The 16,183-nt window shown below is 47.0% G+C and overlaps 3 protein-coding genes across 3 annotated transcripts; 2 read left to right on the top strand and 1 right to left on the bottom strand.

Moving 5' to 3' along the window:
- Nucleotides 1–1,646: 1,646 nt before the first annotated feature.
- VFPPC_04018 (NAD(P)-binding domain-containing protein) lies at nucleotides 1,647–6,383 on the top strand (the record flags this gene model as incomplete). Its single annotated transcript, XM_022428372.1, has 8 exons — nucleotides 1,647–1,732; nucleotides 1,786–2,020; nucleotides 2,075–2,114; nucleotides 2,184–2,200; nucleotides 2,249–2,563; nucleotides 2,614–2,791; nucleotides 2,854–2,919; nucleotides 2,974–6,383. 8 exons carry the CDS (start codon nucleotides 1,647–1,649, stop codon nucleotides 6,381–6,383), a joined length of 4,347 nt encoding a protein of 1,448 aa, XP_022284437.1.
- Nucleotides 6,384–8,103: 1,720 nt separating this feature from the next.
- On the bottom strand, nucleotides 8,104–9,579 carry VFPPC_04017 (lipase (class 3) domain-containing protein; the record flags this gene model as incomplete). The annotated part of the gene is made up of 5 exons (XM_018283434.1): nucleotides 8,104–8,465; nucleotides 8,522–8,777; nucleotides 8,848–9,151; nucleotides 9,206–9,308; nucleotides 9,387–9,579. 5 exons carry the CDS (start codon nucleotides 9,577–9,579, stop codon nucleotides 8,104–8,106), a joined length of 1,218 nt encoding a protein of 405 aa, XP_018144504.1.
- A 4,442-nt stretch (nucleotides 9,580–14,021) lies between these two features.
- On the top strand, nucleotides 14,022–16,169 carry VFPPC_04014 (nucleus protein; the record flags this gene model as incomplete). The annotated part of the gene is made up of 2 exons (XM_018283432.1): nucleotides 14,022–14,120; nucleotides 14,199–16,169. 2 exons carry the CDS (start codon nucleotides 14,022–14,024, stop codon nucleotides 16,167–16,169), a joined length of 2,070 nt encoding a protein of 689 aa, XP_018144502.1.
- Nucleotides 16,170–16,183: the final 14 nt, after the last annotated feature.

The following is a 16,183-nucleotide window of genomic DNA, read 5'->3' as shown; positions in this document are numbered from 1 at the left end:
ATTTATAGCTATAAGTTACTAGTAATATAGCTATAACTAAGCACAGTTACAATAAAGAAGGGTAACTCTATTAGAAGCTATCCTAAAGAAAGAGTAACTATAAGTAGCAGGCATCACGCTATTACTCTGCTTCTAGTATAAAAGAAGGTTACCCTGCTTCTAGTATAAAAGGAGAAGAGAAGAGCTTCTTAGATTTAAGAAGGTTAGAGATTAAGACTATTATAATCCTAACTGCTAGATATCTACTATTTTGCTATAAATATAAGATTACTCCCCTTATCCTTTACTCTGCTTATTTAACTACCCATACCTAACACCTACTATACACCCACGTTAAAAAAATAAAAAGAATAACCTTAGAATTTACTTATAAGTATAAAGAAGTAAGCATAAAAATAAGTTATAGAAAAGTATATTATAGATTTAAGTGTAATGCTTAAATCTTAAGAAAGAAAAAGATAAATATATAGAAAGAGCTACCTAAGAATCTACTATAGATTTTTACTAGAGCTTAATTAAACTCTATAAGAGTGCTCTCTAAAGCTAAGCTAACCTCTTTTCTCTTTTCCCTTTTCTCCTTATAAGAAAAGTTACTATTAGTAATGCTAGCTTGCGGAAGCTATTAGGCTAGCCCCTTACAGTATTCTTAATACTAATAATAGTGCAAATAACTCTATAAGTAGTATGCTAGAAGTTAAGTTAATTATATATACTAATAATTGCCTTTATCTTATTTATTGCTATTTTATAATTTAACTAGAGTTCTATAGGGTAGTGCTTGGCGATAATAGCAGTTGCTTGCAATATTTACAAGGCCCCACCCTAAGCTAACCCTGCCTGCTGCTAAGGTGTATATGCTCGTCGTACCCTTCTCTAAGGCTACGCCAGGTAGTCCCTCTGGAGATTTCACTCTTATCGCTCTCTCGGTTATTGGACAGGACACCACCGCTTAGGCTTAAGTCTTGCTGGTTAGAGCGCAATAGGGCTGTCTTGACTTAAATCTACAATCGTTTCTAGCGCTACTATAGCACGGCACGAGAAGTTAGGAATATATTGCCGCAAACGGTACATAATGTGCTCCGAGTAAAATTAAGTCTGCCAGGCAGGTGGCGTTTCCAGTTATGGCCAACAGACTTGAAAGGCTTCCACGAAGGGCCGTTCATCTTAGTCCAATATGGCTAGACAAGCTTGCGGATAAATGCTATCATGCCTACTTATCGGTCCATATAAACGGTGGACTCGCTACTTAATTGGGCTCTGTAGAGGGGAATACAGGATAGTTGATGATTGGTTCTTTGCATGGGTTGAGATGACTTTGCATGAATACAATTCCTTTTGATGACTGCGGCCTGCTGCATCGAGCTTTCAGCTCCTTCAGCCATGGCTGACATTATAGTCGTTGACATAGCCGGAAACTCGCTCTCGTGCATAGAATTGGATTCGCTAGTACGCTGCATGGCGTTAATCCAACACGTTTTGGCGTGACCTCCTTGTACTGCCAAGTCGTCTATCCTGTAGCCCTCCGCAACATACATGACCTTGCTCTACTCAGCTTCAGGGAGCTAAACCCTCTTCTAATCTCCTCGCCATCCCAAGACATCTATTCGATTTATCAAACTTGATTGACTCCAAGTGTTACCTGCATTATGGATGCTGCTAGTCCGTCACCAGCAGTCAGCGTCCACGACACTGGCATCACAGTGCTTAATAATCCAGATTCAGCAGATACGGAGTAAGTGTTCAGTGACACCAAGCGTCAGGGCAACGGTGTTAACTTGATGGCAGCATTGTTTTCATCCATGGTATCCAAGGCAACCCAAAACGAACTTGGACATCGAAACGGCCTTCAAGCACGTTCTGGCCTCTCGATTTATTGCCGACCGATTGCCCAAATGCGCGCATCATGACATTTGGCTACGACTCTGTCGTAACACGAGGGCTGAGGGCGGTCAATCAAAATGACATCTTTGCTCATGCTCAAAATCTCCGCCGTGAACTTTGTCGGAAGAGACGAGACTTTGTACGCCAGTCAACTTCTCTAGAAACCTACTGGATAATAACTGATACATGCTAGACTAAAAGACCCATAATCTTCGTCGCGCATTCTCTAGGAGGTATGTTTCTCGATGCGTAATGGTTCTCGCCCTTTTTATGGTACTATAACACTGATTCACATCGATTAGGTATCCTGGTCGAAGAGGTGAGTACTCCCACATTCATAAGAAATGTCTTCGGCTGATCTTGTCAGGTTCTCCGGGCGGCTAGCAAAGGGTCAGTTCCCCAAGAAGAGAAAGATATCTATCTTTCAACCTTTGCTACGATATTCCTTGGAACGCCATTCAGAGGAAGTAATGCTGCTGAATGGGCGCTTATTGCAGATGCTTTTGTAAAGATGATCGGCGTTGGAACAAATAACAAGGTTCTGAAGGAGCTCAAGCTCGACAGCGGTGTCCTAAACATCCTACGAAGTGAGTTCAGGGAATGCGTCAAGCAAAGAGCCATCATTGTGCGCATCTTCCAAGAGTCCAAAGGGTTGTCGGGCATCAGAACCCTCAGTGAACAGGTTCGCGGACTGTGCCTTAGCGATTATATCTACTGCTAACTTCACGTTAGATTGTTCTGGAGAGCTCTTCACGACTTGACGATGATACTGTCTGCCAGTCCCTAAACTACAATCACATGGACATGTGCAGGTACGCAACTCGAGATGATGAAGGTTATCGGGTCGTCGGAGACGAGATAGCGTACTGGGCTGGAAAGGCTTCCGAATTCCATGGTAATTACAACGGAGGTATTGCTTCCGAGGACGAAAGAAAAGATAATCCTGGTCCGGTGGGCTCACAGTAATTGCAGTCAATGTAACCAACTTCCAAAATTTAATTGGAGTACCACTCTCCCTTTCAACGAAGTCAATAATGAGTCAGTCGTTAACCTGCAGTGTGTTTGATCAATAGCTAATTCAAGTCAAAATAGCTTCTCAGAGGTTATTTGATTCATCTGAGGACAGTCTCCGGGCTTTTCTCAGCCCAGCCTCAGTTGGCGATGATCTCGATGACCTTTTAGATCGTCGCGAGCGTCACACTGGGCTCTGGATCTTTGAGACGCAAGCGGTTCAAGACTGGTTCTCAGGCGCTGCCGGCAACATCTGGCTAACGGGGAAAGCCGGCTCTGGAAAGTCCACCCTTATAGCAACAATTATTGAGCGACTGCAAACGGATGGCCATATGGTAGCATACTTTTTTTGCCGCTTCCAGGATAACACGAAGAGGAGTTTGTCCTCAATCTTGGGTACTTGGATATGGCAGGTCTTGGAGCAGCATCCCCAGTTCACCGACATTGTGTTGCGACATGGACCAAGGGGATCAGCTATTCGCGGCCAAGAGTCAAAGATTAAGACTGTTCTGGAAAGACTGCTCACAGCTGCCCCCAGGCGTATTTTTCTCGTTTTGGATGGACTTGACGAGTGTGAGTCCGCCAAGGAAGTTTCCAAAAAGCTCGAACATTTCATATCTGCCGTTGGGAATAGCCACAGCTTTCTCATTGCCAGTAGAAATGAAGAATGGGTTGCCGCACAAGGCTCCTACATGTACAGTAGTATAGTAACCAAGCCAGAACTGTTCAGGCTTGTGCCTTTGGCGGTCTCTGACACTGCGTCCGATATTGAACGTTACCTGAAGACTCGCATCCGGTCGCTGCATCTCTCGTCAAATTTAGAGAGGACCGCTCTGAAAAAGCTCACTCAACGAGTGAACGGCATGTTTCTCTGGGCCGAGTTCCAAATCAACGCACTTGCGGAGCAGTTATTGCAGGAAGATGCCCACATGGTGTTGGAGAAAGATCTTCCTGATGGCCTCGACGCTACGTACGATCGCATGCTGCAGACAATTTTAGCAGGCAGCAACGCTCCCAGACGTTTCACAACGCTACGGATCCTGCAATGGATAACAGCTTCGACCCGTGCTCTCACATTCGAGGAACTCGATTTCGCCATGGGTATAAAGGCTGATGAAAATTATTCCCCCAAAGGCCAAACATTCATGCGTGGCGCCCAAGATGTTACTCTAGCTTGTGGATCATTCGTCGACATCAGCAGAAGGAAGGAAATACGTCTCGTTCATGCATCTGCCAAGGAATTCCTCATTTCCAAAGGAGTTCATCTCGGATTGGGCATCTCTCAGCCAGGCAGCCGTACAGAGGCAGCACTGAACGCCATGCACATAGCCAGAGCCTGTTTGACGTGTCTCTCGTTCTCTGATATTACATATGTTGGCGGTACTATATCAAACGAGTCGCTGAGTCTTCTCATACACAGTCATGTCTTGAAGCATCCATTTTTAGAGTATGCTGCTCTAAATTGGTGGAAACATCTGACCGATATGCCACAGCTTGAGCAAGACACTCTATCTCATACCATTAGACGATTCCTAGGATCCTCTGAGCACGTCGTTAAGTGGCTTCAACTTTATCAATACTTCGCACAAAGTCCAAAACGGGGACAGCACTTTCATCCCAGGCGTAGCCTATGCTGGCAATACATCTCGAACGCCTGGGAAACGACACTTGGCTTCAACCCAGCCGGCCTGTTCGACCGCTGGGAGCGCTGGCTGATTGAGATCTGGTACGCTCCTGGTGTCTACTGGCCTGTTGCGCATATCGCCGCATTCTTCGATTTCCAACAGGTCCTACAGAATGAACTATCTATCGGGACTTCCGTCGATTTCCGCGACAGGTTAGGTTTCACTCCTCTCCTTCAAGCCGCTCACGGCGACAGCAAGAATGCTGCGCTGACACTGCTGCGCTACGGAGCCGATGTCAATTGTCGTACCCAATACGGCTACAGCGCCATCCGGTATGCATGCCGTAACGGTATGGATGTACTTCCGATTCTTTTGGAAAGAGGTGCGCGCCTTGACTTCGTGGACGGCGATTCAGGCAAAACCGCATTGCATGAAGTTTGCTCATCAGTGCTTTGGCATCCGCTCATATTCAAATTCATTATCGAGACACCGACTGCCAAGGAGATTATAAATTCAAAGTCGGTGGTAGCGGGTGAGACACCATTGCATCTTGCCGCCGCCATAGCCGTTGAATCTTCAGCGACGCTATTTAGGGAGCGCTATAGAAGGGCACAAGATCCTAGACATCTCCCATCAGATGCTAAATTGGGAATGCCTACATGCGAATTGTTTTCAGCACAGGGCTTCAGGGCATTGCAGGTGCTCCGGGATGCATGGGCAGATCTCGGAATACAAGTTCCTTTTAGGAACTCTGTCGACTGCTTCTTGAAAATGATAACCGCCTGGAAGGGTCGGCTCATTCAAGATCTACTACGCTCTGGCGCAGACGCCGGCCTTGCGGACCGCAGCGAACAACTTCCTTTACACCGCGCCGTGTCGTCAATGGAGCCTTCTGAGGATGCCTCTGCCGCCTCGCGCCCAGAATCGATGCCGGTTACCGCTCTTATACGGAGTACTCAGGAACTTGACCACGTCTCAAACGTTGGCGGAACGCCATTGCAGATCACAATGAACAAAGAACTACATACTACAACTCTACTCTTAATACATCACGGTGCGGGGTGCAAAACTTTCACTGCGGCCGAGCTACGAACAATAGAAACCAACGTTGCTAAGACTAATTCTTTAGCCCCGAGGAAATCGGGTTCTTGGTCCCAACGGGAGAGTCATTCCACTATGGAGGTTCTCAACACCATATCAGTGCTCCGTCTGCTCCAACCCACACTCCCAGACTGTGTGCTTTCAATCATTCTCGATCATGCAGAACTTTGGACAGAGACAGTGTACCGCAACGAGTTTAAAGGGTATAATTACGCAGACCACTCTAAATTACCCGCGAACACAACTCTCGTGAGCCAAGAAATTACGGGTGCAGACCCAAACCCGGTTCGACAGCTTATTGTGCAAGCTCAAACACAGGACTACAATAATGAATTCAAACATAGCATTCGCCAAAGTTTTGCTAGTTTTGCTACACAATTTGGTTCAATGTATTACCAGCCGCGGAGCAGCCGGTTCTTTTCGAGCCAACGCAACGCTAAAGTTAATGAACCAGACCTAGGGATGCTTCAGGTTGCTGTTATTAGGAAATGGGAGCCCAACGTGCTGGAGTACGGCCCAGACCTTTCGTCGGCCCTTACATCCACATTAATTTGGAGTACAAGTCCGTCTGGAGGTGCCAGTGAAGAAGTCAGACGTTGGGTAAAGGCACTTAAGACTGGAGATCGAGTTGTAATTGCTCTTCATTCGGATGCAGCTTCTCTTGACATTAGCCTCATTAAAGAGCTACGGCTTACAGTCCGCACCTCATGGCTTTCCGATGTGAAACCAGAGTATGATATTACAAGGGCAGGAACGAGGTTATAGATACGAATGATACTATTTTTTACTTGGTAGGAATGTTACCAGTAATACAGCAGCAGAGCTCCAACAGGACGAGCTACAAAAGTTGGGGAATAGCCATAAGCTGCCATTACATCATCGGCTAACTAAGTGTCAATACGCCAATCGTTACAGACTCTGTAAGATGCGCAAGGCCATCGCCGACTGCCCGCACACCCGTCTGACGGGTCACGTGTACAGGGTATTTCGCCTGCATATCGCCAGCTGTGACGACTGTGATTGGTTCCCAAGGGATAAACCAGGTCAAGGGTTTATGTTGGCAGAGTTATCAGGACGTGCAGTACTGGGCGTTGATATGTCACGTTGGTAATCGGTGGTAAACCGTACCCAGTGATCAATGCAGTTACTCAAAGTGTAGACTTAGGATCGTGCTAAATGATCGTGGTGGGAGCTAGCTAGGAACTAGAGTACTATCTTTGATGAAGAAAAATTAGGGTGCCTACGCCTTGAGGAACGAAGTTCCGAGAGGTTTTATGCTCCAGCCAGTCTGGCCCTTTATCTTAATCGGTTTCTAATAGGCTCGCTGCCCTAACTATTCTTCCAAACGCGTCTTTTAGCGGCAGGCATTATTACTAGACAAATAGAGTATATATATAAGTAAAGTAACTAGTGTTATTAAAACTATGAGACTATGTAATGCAAAAATAGAAGTGCTAGGCTATTAAGTTGCTATTATGTGTTAAACTTACACTCTTAATTAGTACTAAATTTGCGTCTATATTTATGTCTACTTAGGTGCTTGCAATTTAATTGTTAGAAGGCTTGCTTTCTTATACTATCTTCCTCTCTTGCTGCCTTCCTACCTATTTCTTATACGGTTAATCTAACTAGCCTAACGTCTAATTAATAACTTATTGCTTAGTGATTTAAGTCTTGCCTCTGCCCTAGCTATACTCTTAGGCACTTTGTTGCCTATAAAGTCCCTATACTAGACTTTAATAGGAGCATTATACTGTCTAGTAATAGGCAATAAGACAGCTAAATATATAAGCTATATAGGTTATACTGGCTTAGAATGCTCTTTCTATTAATAATTATTATTCTAGTCCTATATAGTTCTAGTGCCACTTAGTCTAAGGTTCTCCCTTATACCTTATAGTCTATATATATAAATGCTACTATATAGGGCAGTGTAACGGTCTAAGCGAGTATATTGACAACTGGCTAGGTGACTAGAACAAAGCTTGATCATGACTGCTCACCTGCACGCAATCAGGGAATCCATCGTATAGTGTGTTCGAGTTGGCAGGATTCCGAGATGTGCCATAACTCTGCAACGTGCCAAGGGCATGGTCACCAAATGCTCCATCGTAGCACGAGCTTCTCGGGAAGATGGAATTTACCAAATAGTGGCACTGGGGCCTGTTCAATACGCCAAGGTTAGTGGTGCAAGGCCAAATGCATTACGCCAAGGGCTCATAGAGAGCCTGACTTTCCAGATTTAACACAGAGATTTGGACCAACAACGGGAGTTTTGACCTATGCTGCACTTCCAAATGTCATATGCTATTACGAAGCTGTTGCCAGTGGCAGCTCGTACTGCGCGGTGCCATTTTACGGGAACATTGTACGGCGGAGGTCGTCCATGGTTAGCGGGCTTGTTGCCCAATCATCGAGAAAATAGCTAATTACACTTGGGATGCATGGCTTCAGATAGAACATTGGCTATTATCTCAAGAGCTGTCTATAACTCTAGCCTCCTGCGATACTCCAACATTGAATGTGCTCTCTTGTCTCCCATCAGCGTCTCCGCTAAGCTACCCTTGCCGAATTCACTTGGCCGAAGCAGCCGACCATCAACCAGAGTGATGATTTCCGCACCCGCATTAAAAAAGACGCGAGGTGGCAGCACATATTTGGTTCCTTCCTCGGGCATATCGTTGGAGAATAGGCGCAGCAGAGCATCGATGTATTCTTTGTCTGCCCTCGGCACCGGATCACCGTCATTGATGATGGATAAAAGTAGCGAGCCTGCTTGAGATGGCAACAGTGGTTTTGTTGTAATCGGAGGAGCTCCAAATGTTATGCAGTGAACTGCACCAAATGCTGTTGTTGCCGTTAGCATCAAGTATCTCACGAGCAACCTCGTTGGAAAACCATACCTGTCTTCAGCGCTGCACTCATATGTATATCATCCAGAACCGGGTCACAGTTCAACAAGTGCGTGTATAGCATGGCTGCTACTGCACCACCGGCAGAATGACCCGTGAATAGCAAAGTTGGCTTTGATCGAACTTCAGCCGCGAAATTGTTTGAACAAAACTGATGGATGAGCTCAAAGACCTTGGTCTTCATCGCCTTTGCGCACTCCAAAAACCCAGGGTGAGCACTATAAGGCGTGCCTACTTCATCAACGCCCTGCCGCGTGTCACCAGCCCGTCAGAAAGTGCCTGACATTATTGGTGCATCAGCATTTGATAGTACTCACCAGGAAAGGATCTTGAACGGGTCGCCCACCACCATTATTGAGATTCACCAGCCAATCGTGATATGTAACGGAACCTCGGATTGCTACAACGATAACATTAGTGGAACCAGAAGTTGAATCATTCGGAATGTACAGCCAGATGTTTGTAGCCTTGACTGAGCCCCCCAAAGACTCAGCGTTGATGTTCGCTGGTATACTGAAGACGGAAAATTCATCAGGTACAAGATCCTTGGTCGCCTCTTTGGCATAGACCTTGACTGCGCTCACAGCTGCGAGCCGCACGAGTTGACAATGTGATTGTTCCCTAATGTTTGTCAATATGTAACTGGCTAGGTCAAGCCTAAGGTCCGTAAATTACAGAGTAGCTTCTGCAAGTGAACAATCCTCGAAGGAAGAGTTGGAGCATGCCGCTGCTTTCTCTCGCCAGCGACTTTGCTCAAGAATTTTGGCAAATCTAGCACCTACGAGAGCAAGCTAGTTAGAGAATCGGTGTATCTCACTTTTTTTGAGCGTCCTTGGGGCAATCCTTCACCACGTACCTTCGCCGTCGAGGCTCTGAAAGTATCTATCCAGCTGTTTAGATGCATTTGCAACTTGATGAAATGCTGCAGCGGCGTTGTTCGAACCAGACGCGCCAGAGACATCAGCAGATAGGCCCGCACCGAAGCCAGAACTGCCCAAAACTGTTGGCGGACGGCGGGATTTCTTCTGTTCTCTGTCTGTCGAACTCATTTCCTTGATAAATAAGTCAGGCTGTTTAGATTGAATTCGGCGGGGGTATCCAGTACTGCCATGGAGGACGGCATTAATCATATATCAGAACCCCCATTGGCCTGAGTTACATATAAGCATATTCAGCTGCCTAACCATGGCGTTTCAATACATGACGTGTCGTGTCAATACCTTGTCGGTCTGGACCAAGGCGGGCGCACACGCAAGGCGCAGCAGCAGCTTGAGGCTGAAGGAATTGGATTCGCCACTCTCTGTTCAATAGACTTGTAAATTTGGCCAACGTTTTTCGTCGCGTGATCTTGCATTTAGAAAAGTTGTTCTATCTTATTTTGTTCTGGGAGCGAATACTTTCCTCTGTCTTGCAACTGTCCGCCCAAGCCATGGACGATAACTTCTCGGGTCCGCGGCTCGCCAGCATTTCGTTGGACGAATGCATTGAAAAGTACGAATGGAAAAGGGTCACAGGAAACAAAAGTGACGAGCTTGGCGCACTTTACACCCGTCTCGGTGAATTGTACTGGTCTGGCGTCGAGCGGGAAGTGGCGGCTGCGATTATCGCCCTGGCCGATTTCGAGGAGCATCAGCCAGAAAGTCTTCATGTGGAGACATATCGACAGGAAGATCTATCAACAGATCATCTAGGCAAATTGGTTGACCTTTGGAATCCGTTTGACAATGACCATCCCCTCGGAGCACAGCTTAGTGATCCGAGCCGAATGGAAGCTCTGAAGGAACGTGTCCACGACACAGTGGCCAACGAATTCCAGCGCCATTCCATCCAAGAAAGACGCGCACAGGGACTTCTCCAAGCCATGGGTCTAATGGACATTGACTTCGTCAGAGAGCGNAGCGTCGTCGACCCTATTTACGATCTATGGGCCAGCGCCCACAGATCAGAGAATCAGACGGCGACGATCAATATGTGCTTGAAGCCGTGCAATGCTCCAACTGCCGATACTGCGTGCGAGCATTTCACTGGTTTGAATGCAGGTCTGGTTGCAAAGACTATCTTCGAAATACCAATGAATTCTCTATATTGCCACCAGATTTGTTTGAATCTGTTCACCTCAAAATGCTATCCGAGTCAGTCGAAAAGATTCCGCCGTACACACTATGTCCGCCGTGTTATGAAAAATTATGTGGCGACATGGAAGAACCTGCTCATCCGCACGACCACCTTCATATCGTGAGGCACTTTCCAGAAAAGTTTGGCCCGTACATAAGGAGTGAGAAGTTCGACCTACAGCTCGACATTAAGGAAGATAAGCTAGATAATCAGTTGTTCAACAGTTTCTGGGCTGCGACCTTGGATCGAGTTGCTGGTAGCCACTCCATGTTCTCTCGTCTGTCCCCGCGCCATACATTTCCTGCTGGAAACACCCACTGCGCGGTCATGTTTGGGCCGTTGATTATCGAGAACGGCCATGAATAGTAAGTTTTCATACGACTTGTATATTCGTGCATCAACTAAAGTCTATGCCACAGCATGGATAAAGGTGTCCTCATTTCGTTGCGAAACACACTCAATTTCTCCATTTACTCACAGCGTCGTCTCGATGAGCGTATAGCAGATCCGACCGAATACAGGGGAAATGTTTTGAGAAGAAGCCATCTTGCTCTCTCGCAGCACAAACAGCTCTATTCGTCTCTCATCCCAGTAAAAGAACGGAGGTTTATGAGTGTGCAAAAACAGATAGCTGGCGGACTGTTCTCGTTCTATTGTCCCAAATTTGCCGATGCCGAGCAAGCCATCATCAACATGCTTGTCCATTGCTCAGTGCTATGGAGGGAATACAATGATGAGTATCCTAATGCCATACCTGCGGAAGCTCGGGGCATCCTCAAATCTTATGCTCAGGAAATTGTCCAGGCCATTCAGGAATTGCTTGGCAGTGAGATATCGAAATACTTGTACAGCTTCACAATGCGTCTTCATAAGAACGTCAAGCTGAAATGGAACATGGTATTCAACAATTGTCAGAATTTCAGTAGCTCTCTTATCTTCAATCAAGACGAATGGGACATCAATTTTGCGGGTGTGTACCCAAAAATACCCCCAAGCCTCGTGCAGACCGAGGAAACCAAAACCTTGCGTTATATGATGAGCTTTGCAGGCAGAATGCGGCGCGAAGAGTTCCACTTTGTCAGTCCGGTTATGAGTTCTCTTCTGCTTTACAATTACTTCGGTCACAACGATTCCGATCTCATAGACCACGTAACCGGCATTCGGACAAGAACTTCGGATAGGCAAAGCACAGTTGCTCATGACGTATACTTGATGAAGAACTTCACCATGACATGCGAAGGGAAACTCCAGTAAATTACTCCTTCCATTAGCAGCATATAAGTGCTTTTGCTGACCTTGCTAGCGGATGTACTCTTGCGGATCATCTACTCGACGGCCCACATGATAACCTGTCAGTCTTGTTCAGTCATATCCACCGCAAGTCAACTTTTTATGCCGTCCCGTCCCGCACAGCGTCAGGGCTCGATCTTCGTATCGATGAGCTCTTTATAAATCAGAGTCCAAATGGGAGTCCCCCGGAATGGATCCAAAACCGACTTGAGATCTTACATCGTCTTCGACTACTCTACGCGTACCTCGGTGCGATTGCTGAAGAGTTTGGGTCCCTGGCCGCGGAGGAATTCGTGGCCAACAACAAGTCTCTCCGGGTTTGGAGACCCGTCTCAAGCCAACTGGGTCGCGGCTGGAGCCTTAATAAACGAGAGGGCCGAACAATTGTCCAGCCATCTTGGTTAGAAGATATGAAAGGAGAAATGAACAATACCCGTTGGACTTTTCTATCCACTGTCTGGAGCACGAAACCCGAGATTCGTGCCAAAGAAGCCTGGAAGGCACGCTACGTCTACCTCCAGAAACGACTAGTTTCCATGGTCAATGGCAACACCAAGTTGTCTCTCATCCCCCCTGGAACATGTAATTGTTCCACGTGCGAGTTATTTTGGGCAACGAGGCTGTGCTCACGGGCGACAAGACTTGCCGCCTCCTTGCAAAGAGTAGAACCAAAAAAGAGAAGGGTATTTTCCACCTACCCTGATTTTGTACCAGAAGATCAGTTAATTTTCGCAATTCGTTTACTGGGAACTCGCGACAAAGCCGTCACAGACTGTCTACAACAGCTCGCTCGCTTTCCGGAGTATCTTGGGTACAAGAGGTCTACTGAGCTCCTCATAGAGATATTCCCAAACGCATACAGCAGTTATAAGTTTTATACCAGCCTAATCCTACTCCAAGAGTTTGCCCCGTCATTCCTGGACTGGTTAGCCGATGTTCTCAACACTTGAGCATGTGCTATGCATTTTGGCCATGGGGTAAGATCCATAGTGTTTAGAGTACGTGCTACATGGCGGCCACCTAGGGACAAAGCATGATGGGTGAGCTCCATGATATCAGAAACAAAATTCGGGTAAATCGGACTTCGGAAACCAGATCCATGCTAGGGTGAGCGGAAGAATTCTTCTGCCCTGTCCTGAATACGCGGCCGAAGTTGGCCGCATTCATGTCAATTGGTTCTAAAGCAACATACGCTGTGGCTTCTGTTGGCCCCTGCTCTCCCGAACGATAAGTAACATGCCTCCGTGGCAACGCACCAAACGTGGGCACTACAAATACCTGCTTTGAAGAAGCTGGCCATGTAGTTGAAGAGTACGACTATTCTGATAATGATCGGCCAATGCTGCGGCTATTTTGGCTCGTAGTGGCGATACCATACTATGTTATCGTGTTATTTTGTCCTGAAAAGGCTGGTACGTTGTTGACAATGAGTGGTTCCCGTGGATATTCTAGCAAAGTACATATGTATACCTGACATGTATGTACTGGAGACATGTTGCCATCGGTGCTAAGGGACCAGCGATGGAATTGAACAGCTCCACAAAGGGCTAAATATGTGTAATCAGAAAATTTGACCTGCAGAGTGAGAAATTGGCAGTGTGAAATTCGGCAAGTGTCTGGTTCATTTGGTATCAAATCGGTTTGGACCATGTTGCCATGGCTTTCAAAGCACTTGTTGTAAGTTGGATTAATCGGATATATTGGTGGAAAGATACAAAATAGATTTATAGAGTAAAATGGTCATATACTCTATTTTCTCCATGCCTTTGTGTTAGTTTTATCCTTTATTAATTTGCATTAATACCAGACCAGTTTGACCGCTTCTTGCTACATGTCAACTGGTAGCTTGTGGGCTGCCCAACTCAGCCAAATATCATTGATGTGAGCAAAAGCGGCAAGGCCCCTAAACCTAGTACGGTCTCAGCCACAGACCACCAAACATTTAATGCATCCACAAACGTCTGGACCACGAATATCACCAGACTCAACTTCTGCATATCATCGGCCTGAATCAAACATCGCGAAACTGTCTCGGAAACAATCGGATTCTACTGAACATTTACACCGCAGTAAACTCAACGAAAAAATGGCCTCCGTCGAGCGAGAGATCACTCCGCCGATTGCACCACGGCCGAGAAGCACTCGAAGCAATGTATGTACGCAGTGTCGGCGAATGAAGCAAAAGGTGAGTTTCACCAGACTCTTTCCCAGCAATGCATCTGCATCTGCAACAATACGTCGTACCTGCAAGCTAACGAATCAGTGTGACCGTCAAACTCCCTGCTCAAACTGCGTCCGACGGCAAATCCCCCAATACTGTCATCTCCCCCGAAATCCAACCTCTCGGGTACAGACTGGCCGTATAGCAAGAGCAACAACCCCAACATCGCCATCTATTACAAACCTTGTAGATGCTGATTCCAGCCTGACATGCACATCACAACAAGACTCACCTCGATCCCGCGCAAACGTCTACAATGCATCTCGCATCGGACACCTCTGGAACTCTCGTGGGGCGCCGTCATACCATGGAAACTCATACTTTGGCCACCAATCCGCCGCGTCGATGATGCAAGTCGAAAGTCCAGAGCTACCCGTCGGCGTGAATGGCATCCATGCAAGTAGTTCACGCAAGGCTCTCCACCGGGATGATAAGCGGCCGTACGACCATATCTGGGAACTGGTCGGGTATCTACCGCGACGAAAGTCGGTAGTAGACCACTTGATTCAAAAGTACTTTGACGAACTCAACGTTGTGCACGACTGTGTGCACGAGGAGTCATTCCGAGTCAACTACGATGCATTTTGGAACCGGAAATGGGGAGACGATGACCTCACAGCGGTAGATCTACGGTGGCTAGCTCTCCTGTTCATGATGCTTGCGTTTGCTGAGCTGCTCAACTGTCCCCTTGATGCTGGCCCGGAAGCCCAAAAGGACTGTGAGGAAACATCCGTGCAATTCTTCTGGGCTGCTCGAAAGGCCATCGTCCTGGCACCCACATTCTCAGGTGAAAGCCCTGATTTGGTTCGAGCCGGTATCTTAGTGAGTCGGTATTTGACGTATTTCGGACGCAAGACGGAGAGTTGGCTCACGTCCAGTTTTGCGATTCGCATGGCGCAAGCGCAGGGCATGCACATCGATGGCGAAAGCTGGGGTTTGCCGCCGAAAGTGCTCGAGACGAGGCGCCGGCTGTGGTGTAAGTTGTATTGTCTTGATCGTTCAATCTCCTTGGCCGTGGGGAGACCGTACACTATTCACGATAAGCACTGCATGGAGATGAACATTCGGAATATATGGGTGGATGACATGACTGCCGAGGAAGCGGCCGTTGCAGAAGAACAGCCACTCAGTGAGCCAACCAAGAATATTTACTACTTGTATCAGCAGCGTCTTTCGTCGATATTGGGCGATATACACGACGAGTGTTTTGGATTAGCACCCATGACTGCATCGTACAACTCGTACGAGAAAGTCATGAGGTTGGACCGCGTTCTTCTCAACTGGGCAGAGTCATTGCCGTCATACTTTCGTCTTGAGGACCCCGATTCGACAATGGATGCAGACCGTCCGTACTTGTATTGGCAACGAATGTATCTTCATTCTGCGTATCACTTTGCGCGCATCACTCTCCACCGAACATACGTCTTGCTCGAGTCAATCACCGATCGTTTCCAGTATAGTCGAGACGTCTGTATCAGCTCCGCATGCGCTGACCTCCGTCTTAAACTTAACTTTCGCACCCTCAACATGGCAGATCGTGTCAAGGCCGGTGGAGCGATGCACAATCTCTTCAACAGCGCTTTAGTGCTGGGTATCATTGCTGTCAGAGAACCATATCTGCCGAAAACGATGGCCATAGTGGAAGATCTCGCCGCGTATTGTGAGAAGCAGCGTGCCGACGTGTGGGTCAATGAGTTTGTGTTGGCCGAAGTGAAAGTCATTGAGTTGTGTATTGCAAGTGTGAGAAAGTCTCGAAGGGAGGGTATCGCCGACAAGAGAGTTGGAGGAAATCCCTCGCAAGATCAAACACAAGTTGTGAACCCGGACACAAATGTGAGGTTTCCGCAGGGTTGGACACCGGCAGAGACAGACACCCTTCCGTCAGATATGGCGGGCATGGAACAAGATGAGAATTGGCTGGATAATTGGTTTGGTCCTACGAGGAACTTTCCAGAGCCGATTGACTTTCAGTTCTGGGAGGACTTGGTTGGGAGCCTGGAGGCGAGACAATAAATCACGCTTTGAAG

This window comes from Pochonia chlamydosporia, chromosome 3 (assembly GCF_001653235.2).
Source record: "Pochonia chlamydosporia 170 chromosome 3, whole genome shotgun sequence".
Taxonomy (NCBI): domain Eukaryota; kingdom Fungi; phylum Ascomycota; class Sordariomycetes; order Hypocreales; family Clavicipitaceae; genus Pochonia; species Pochonia chlamydosporia.
Note: the sequence above shows the minus strand (reverse complement) of the source record. Positions and strands in the feature narration are given on the sequence as shown.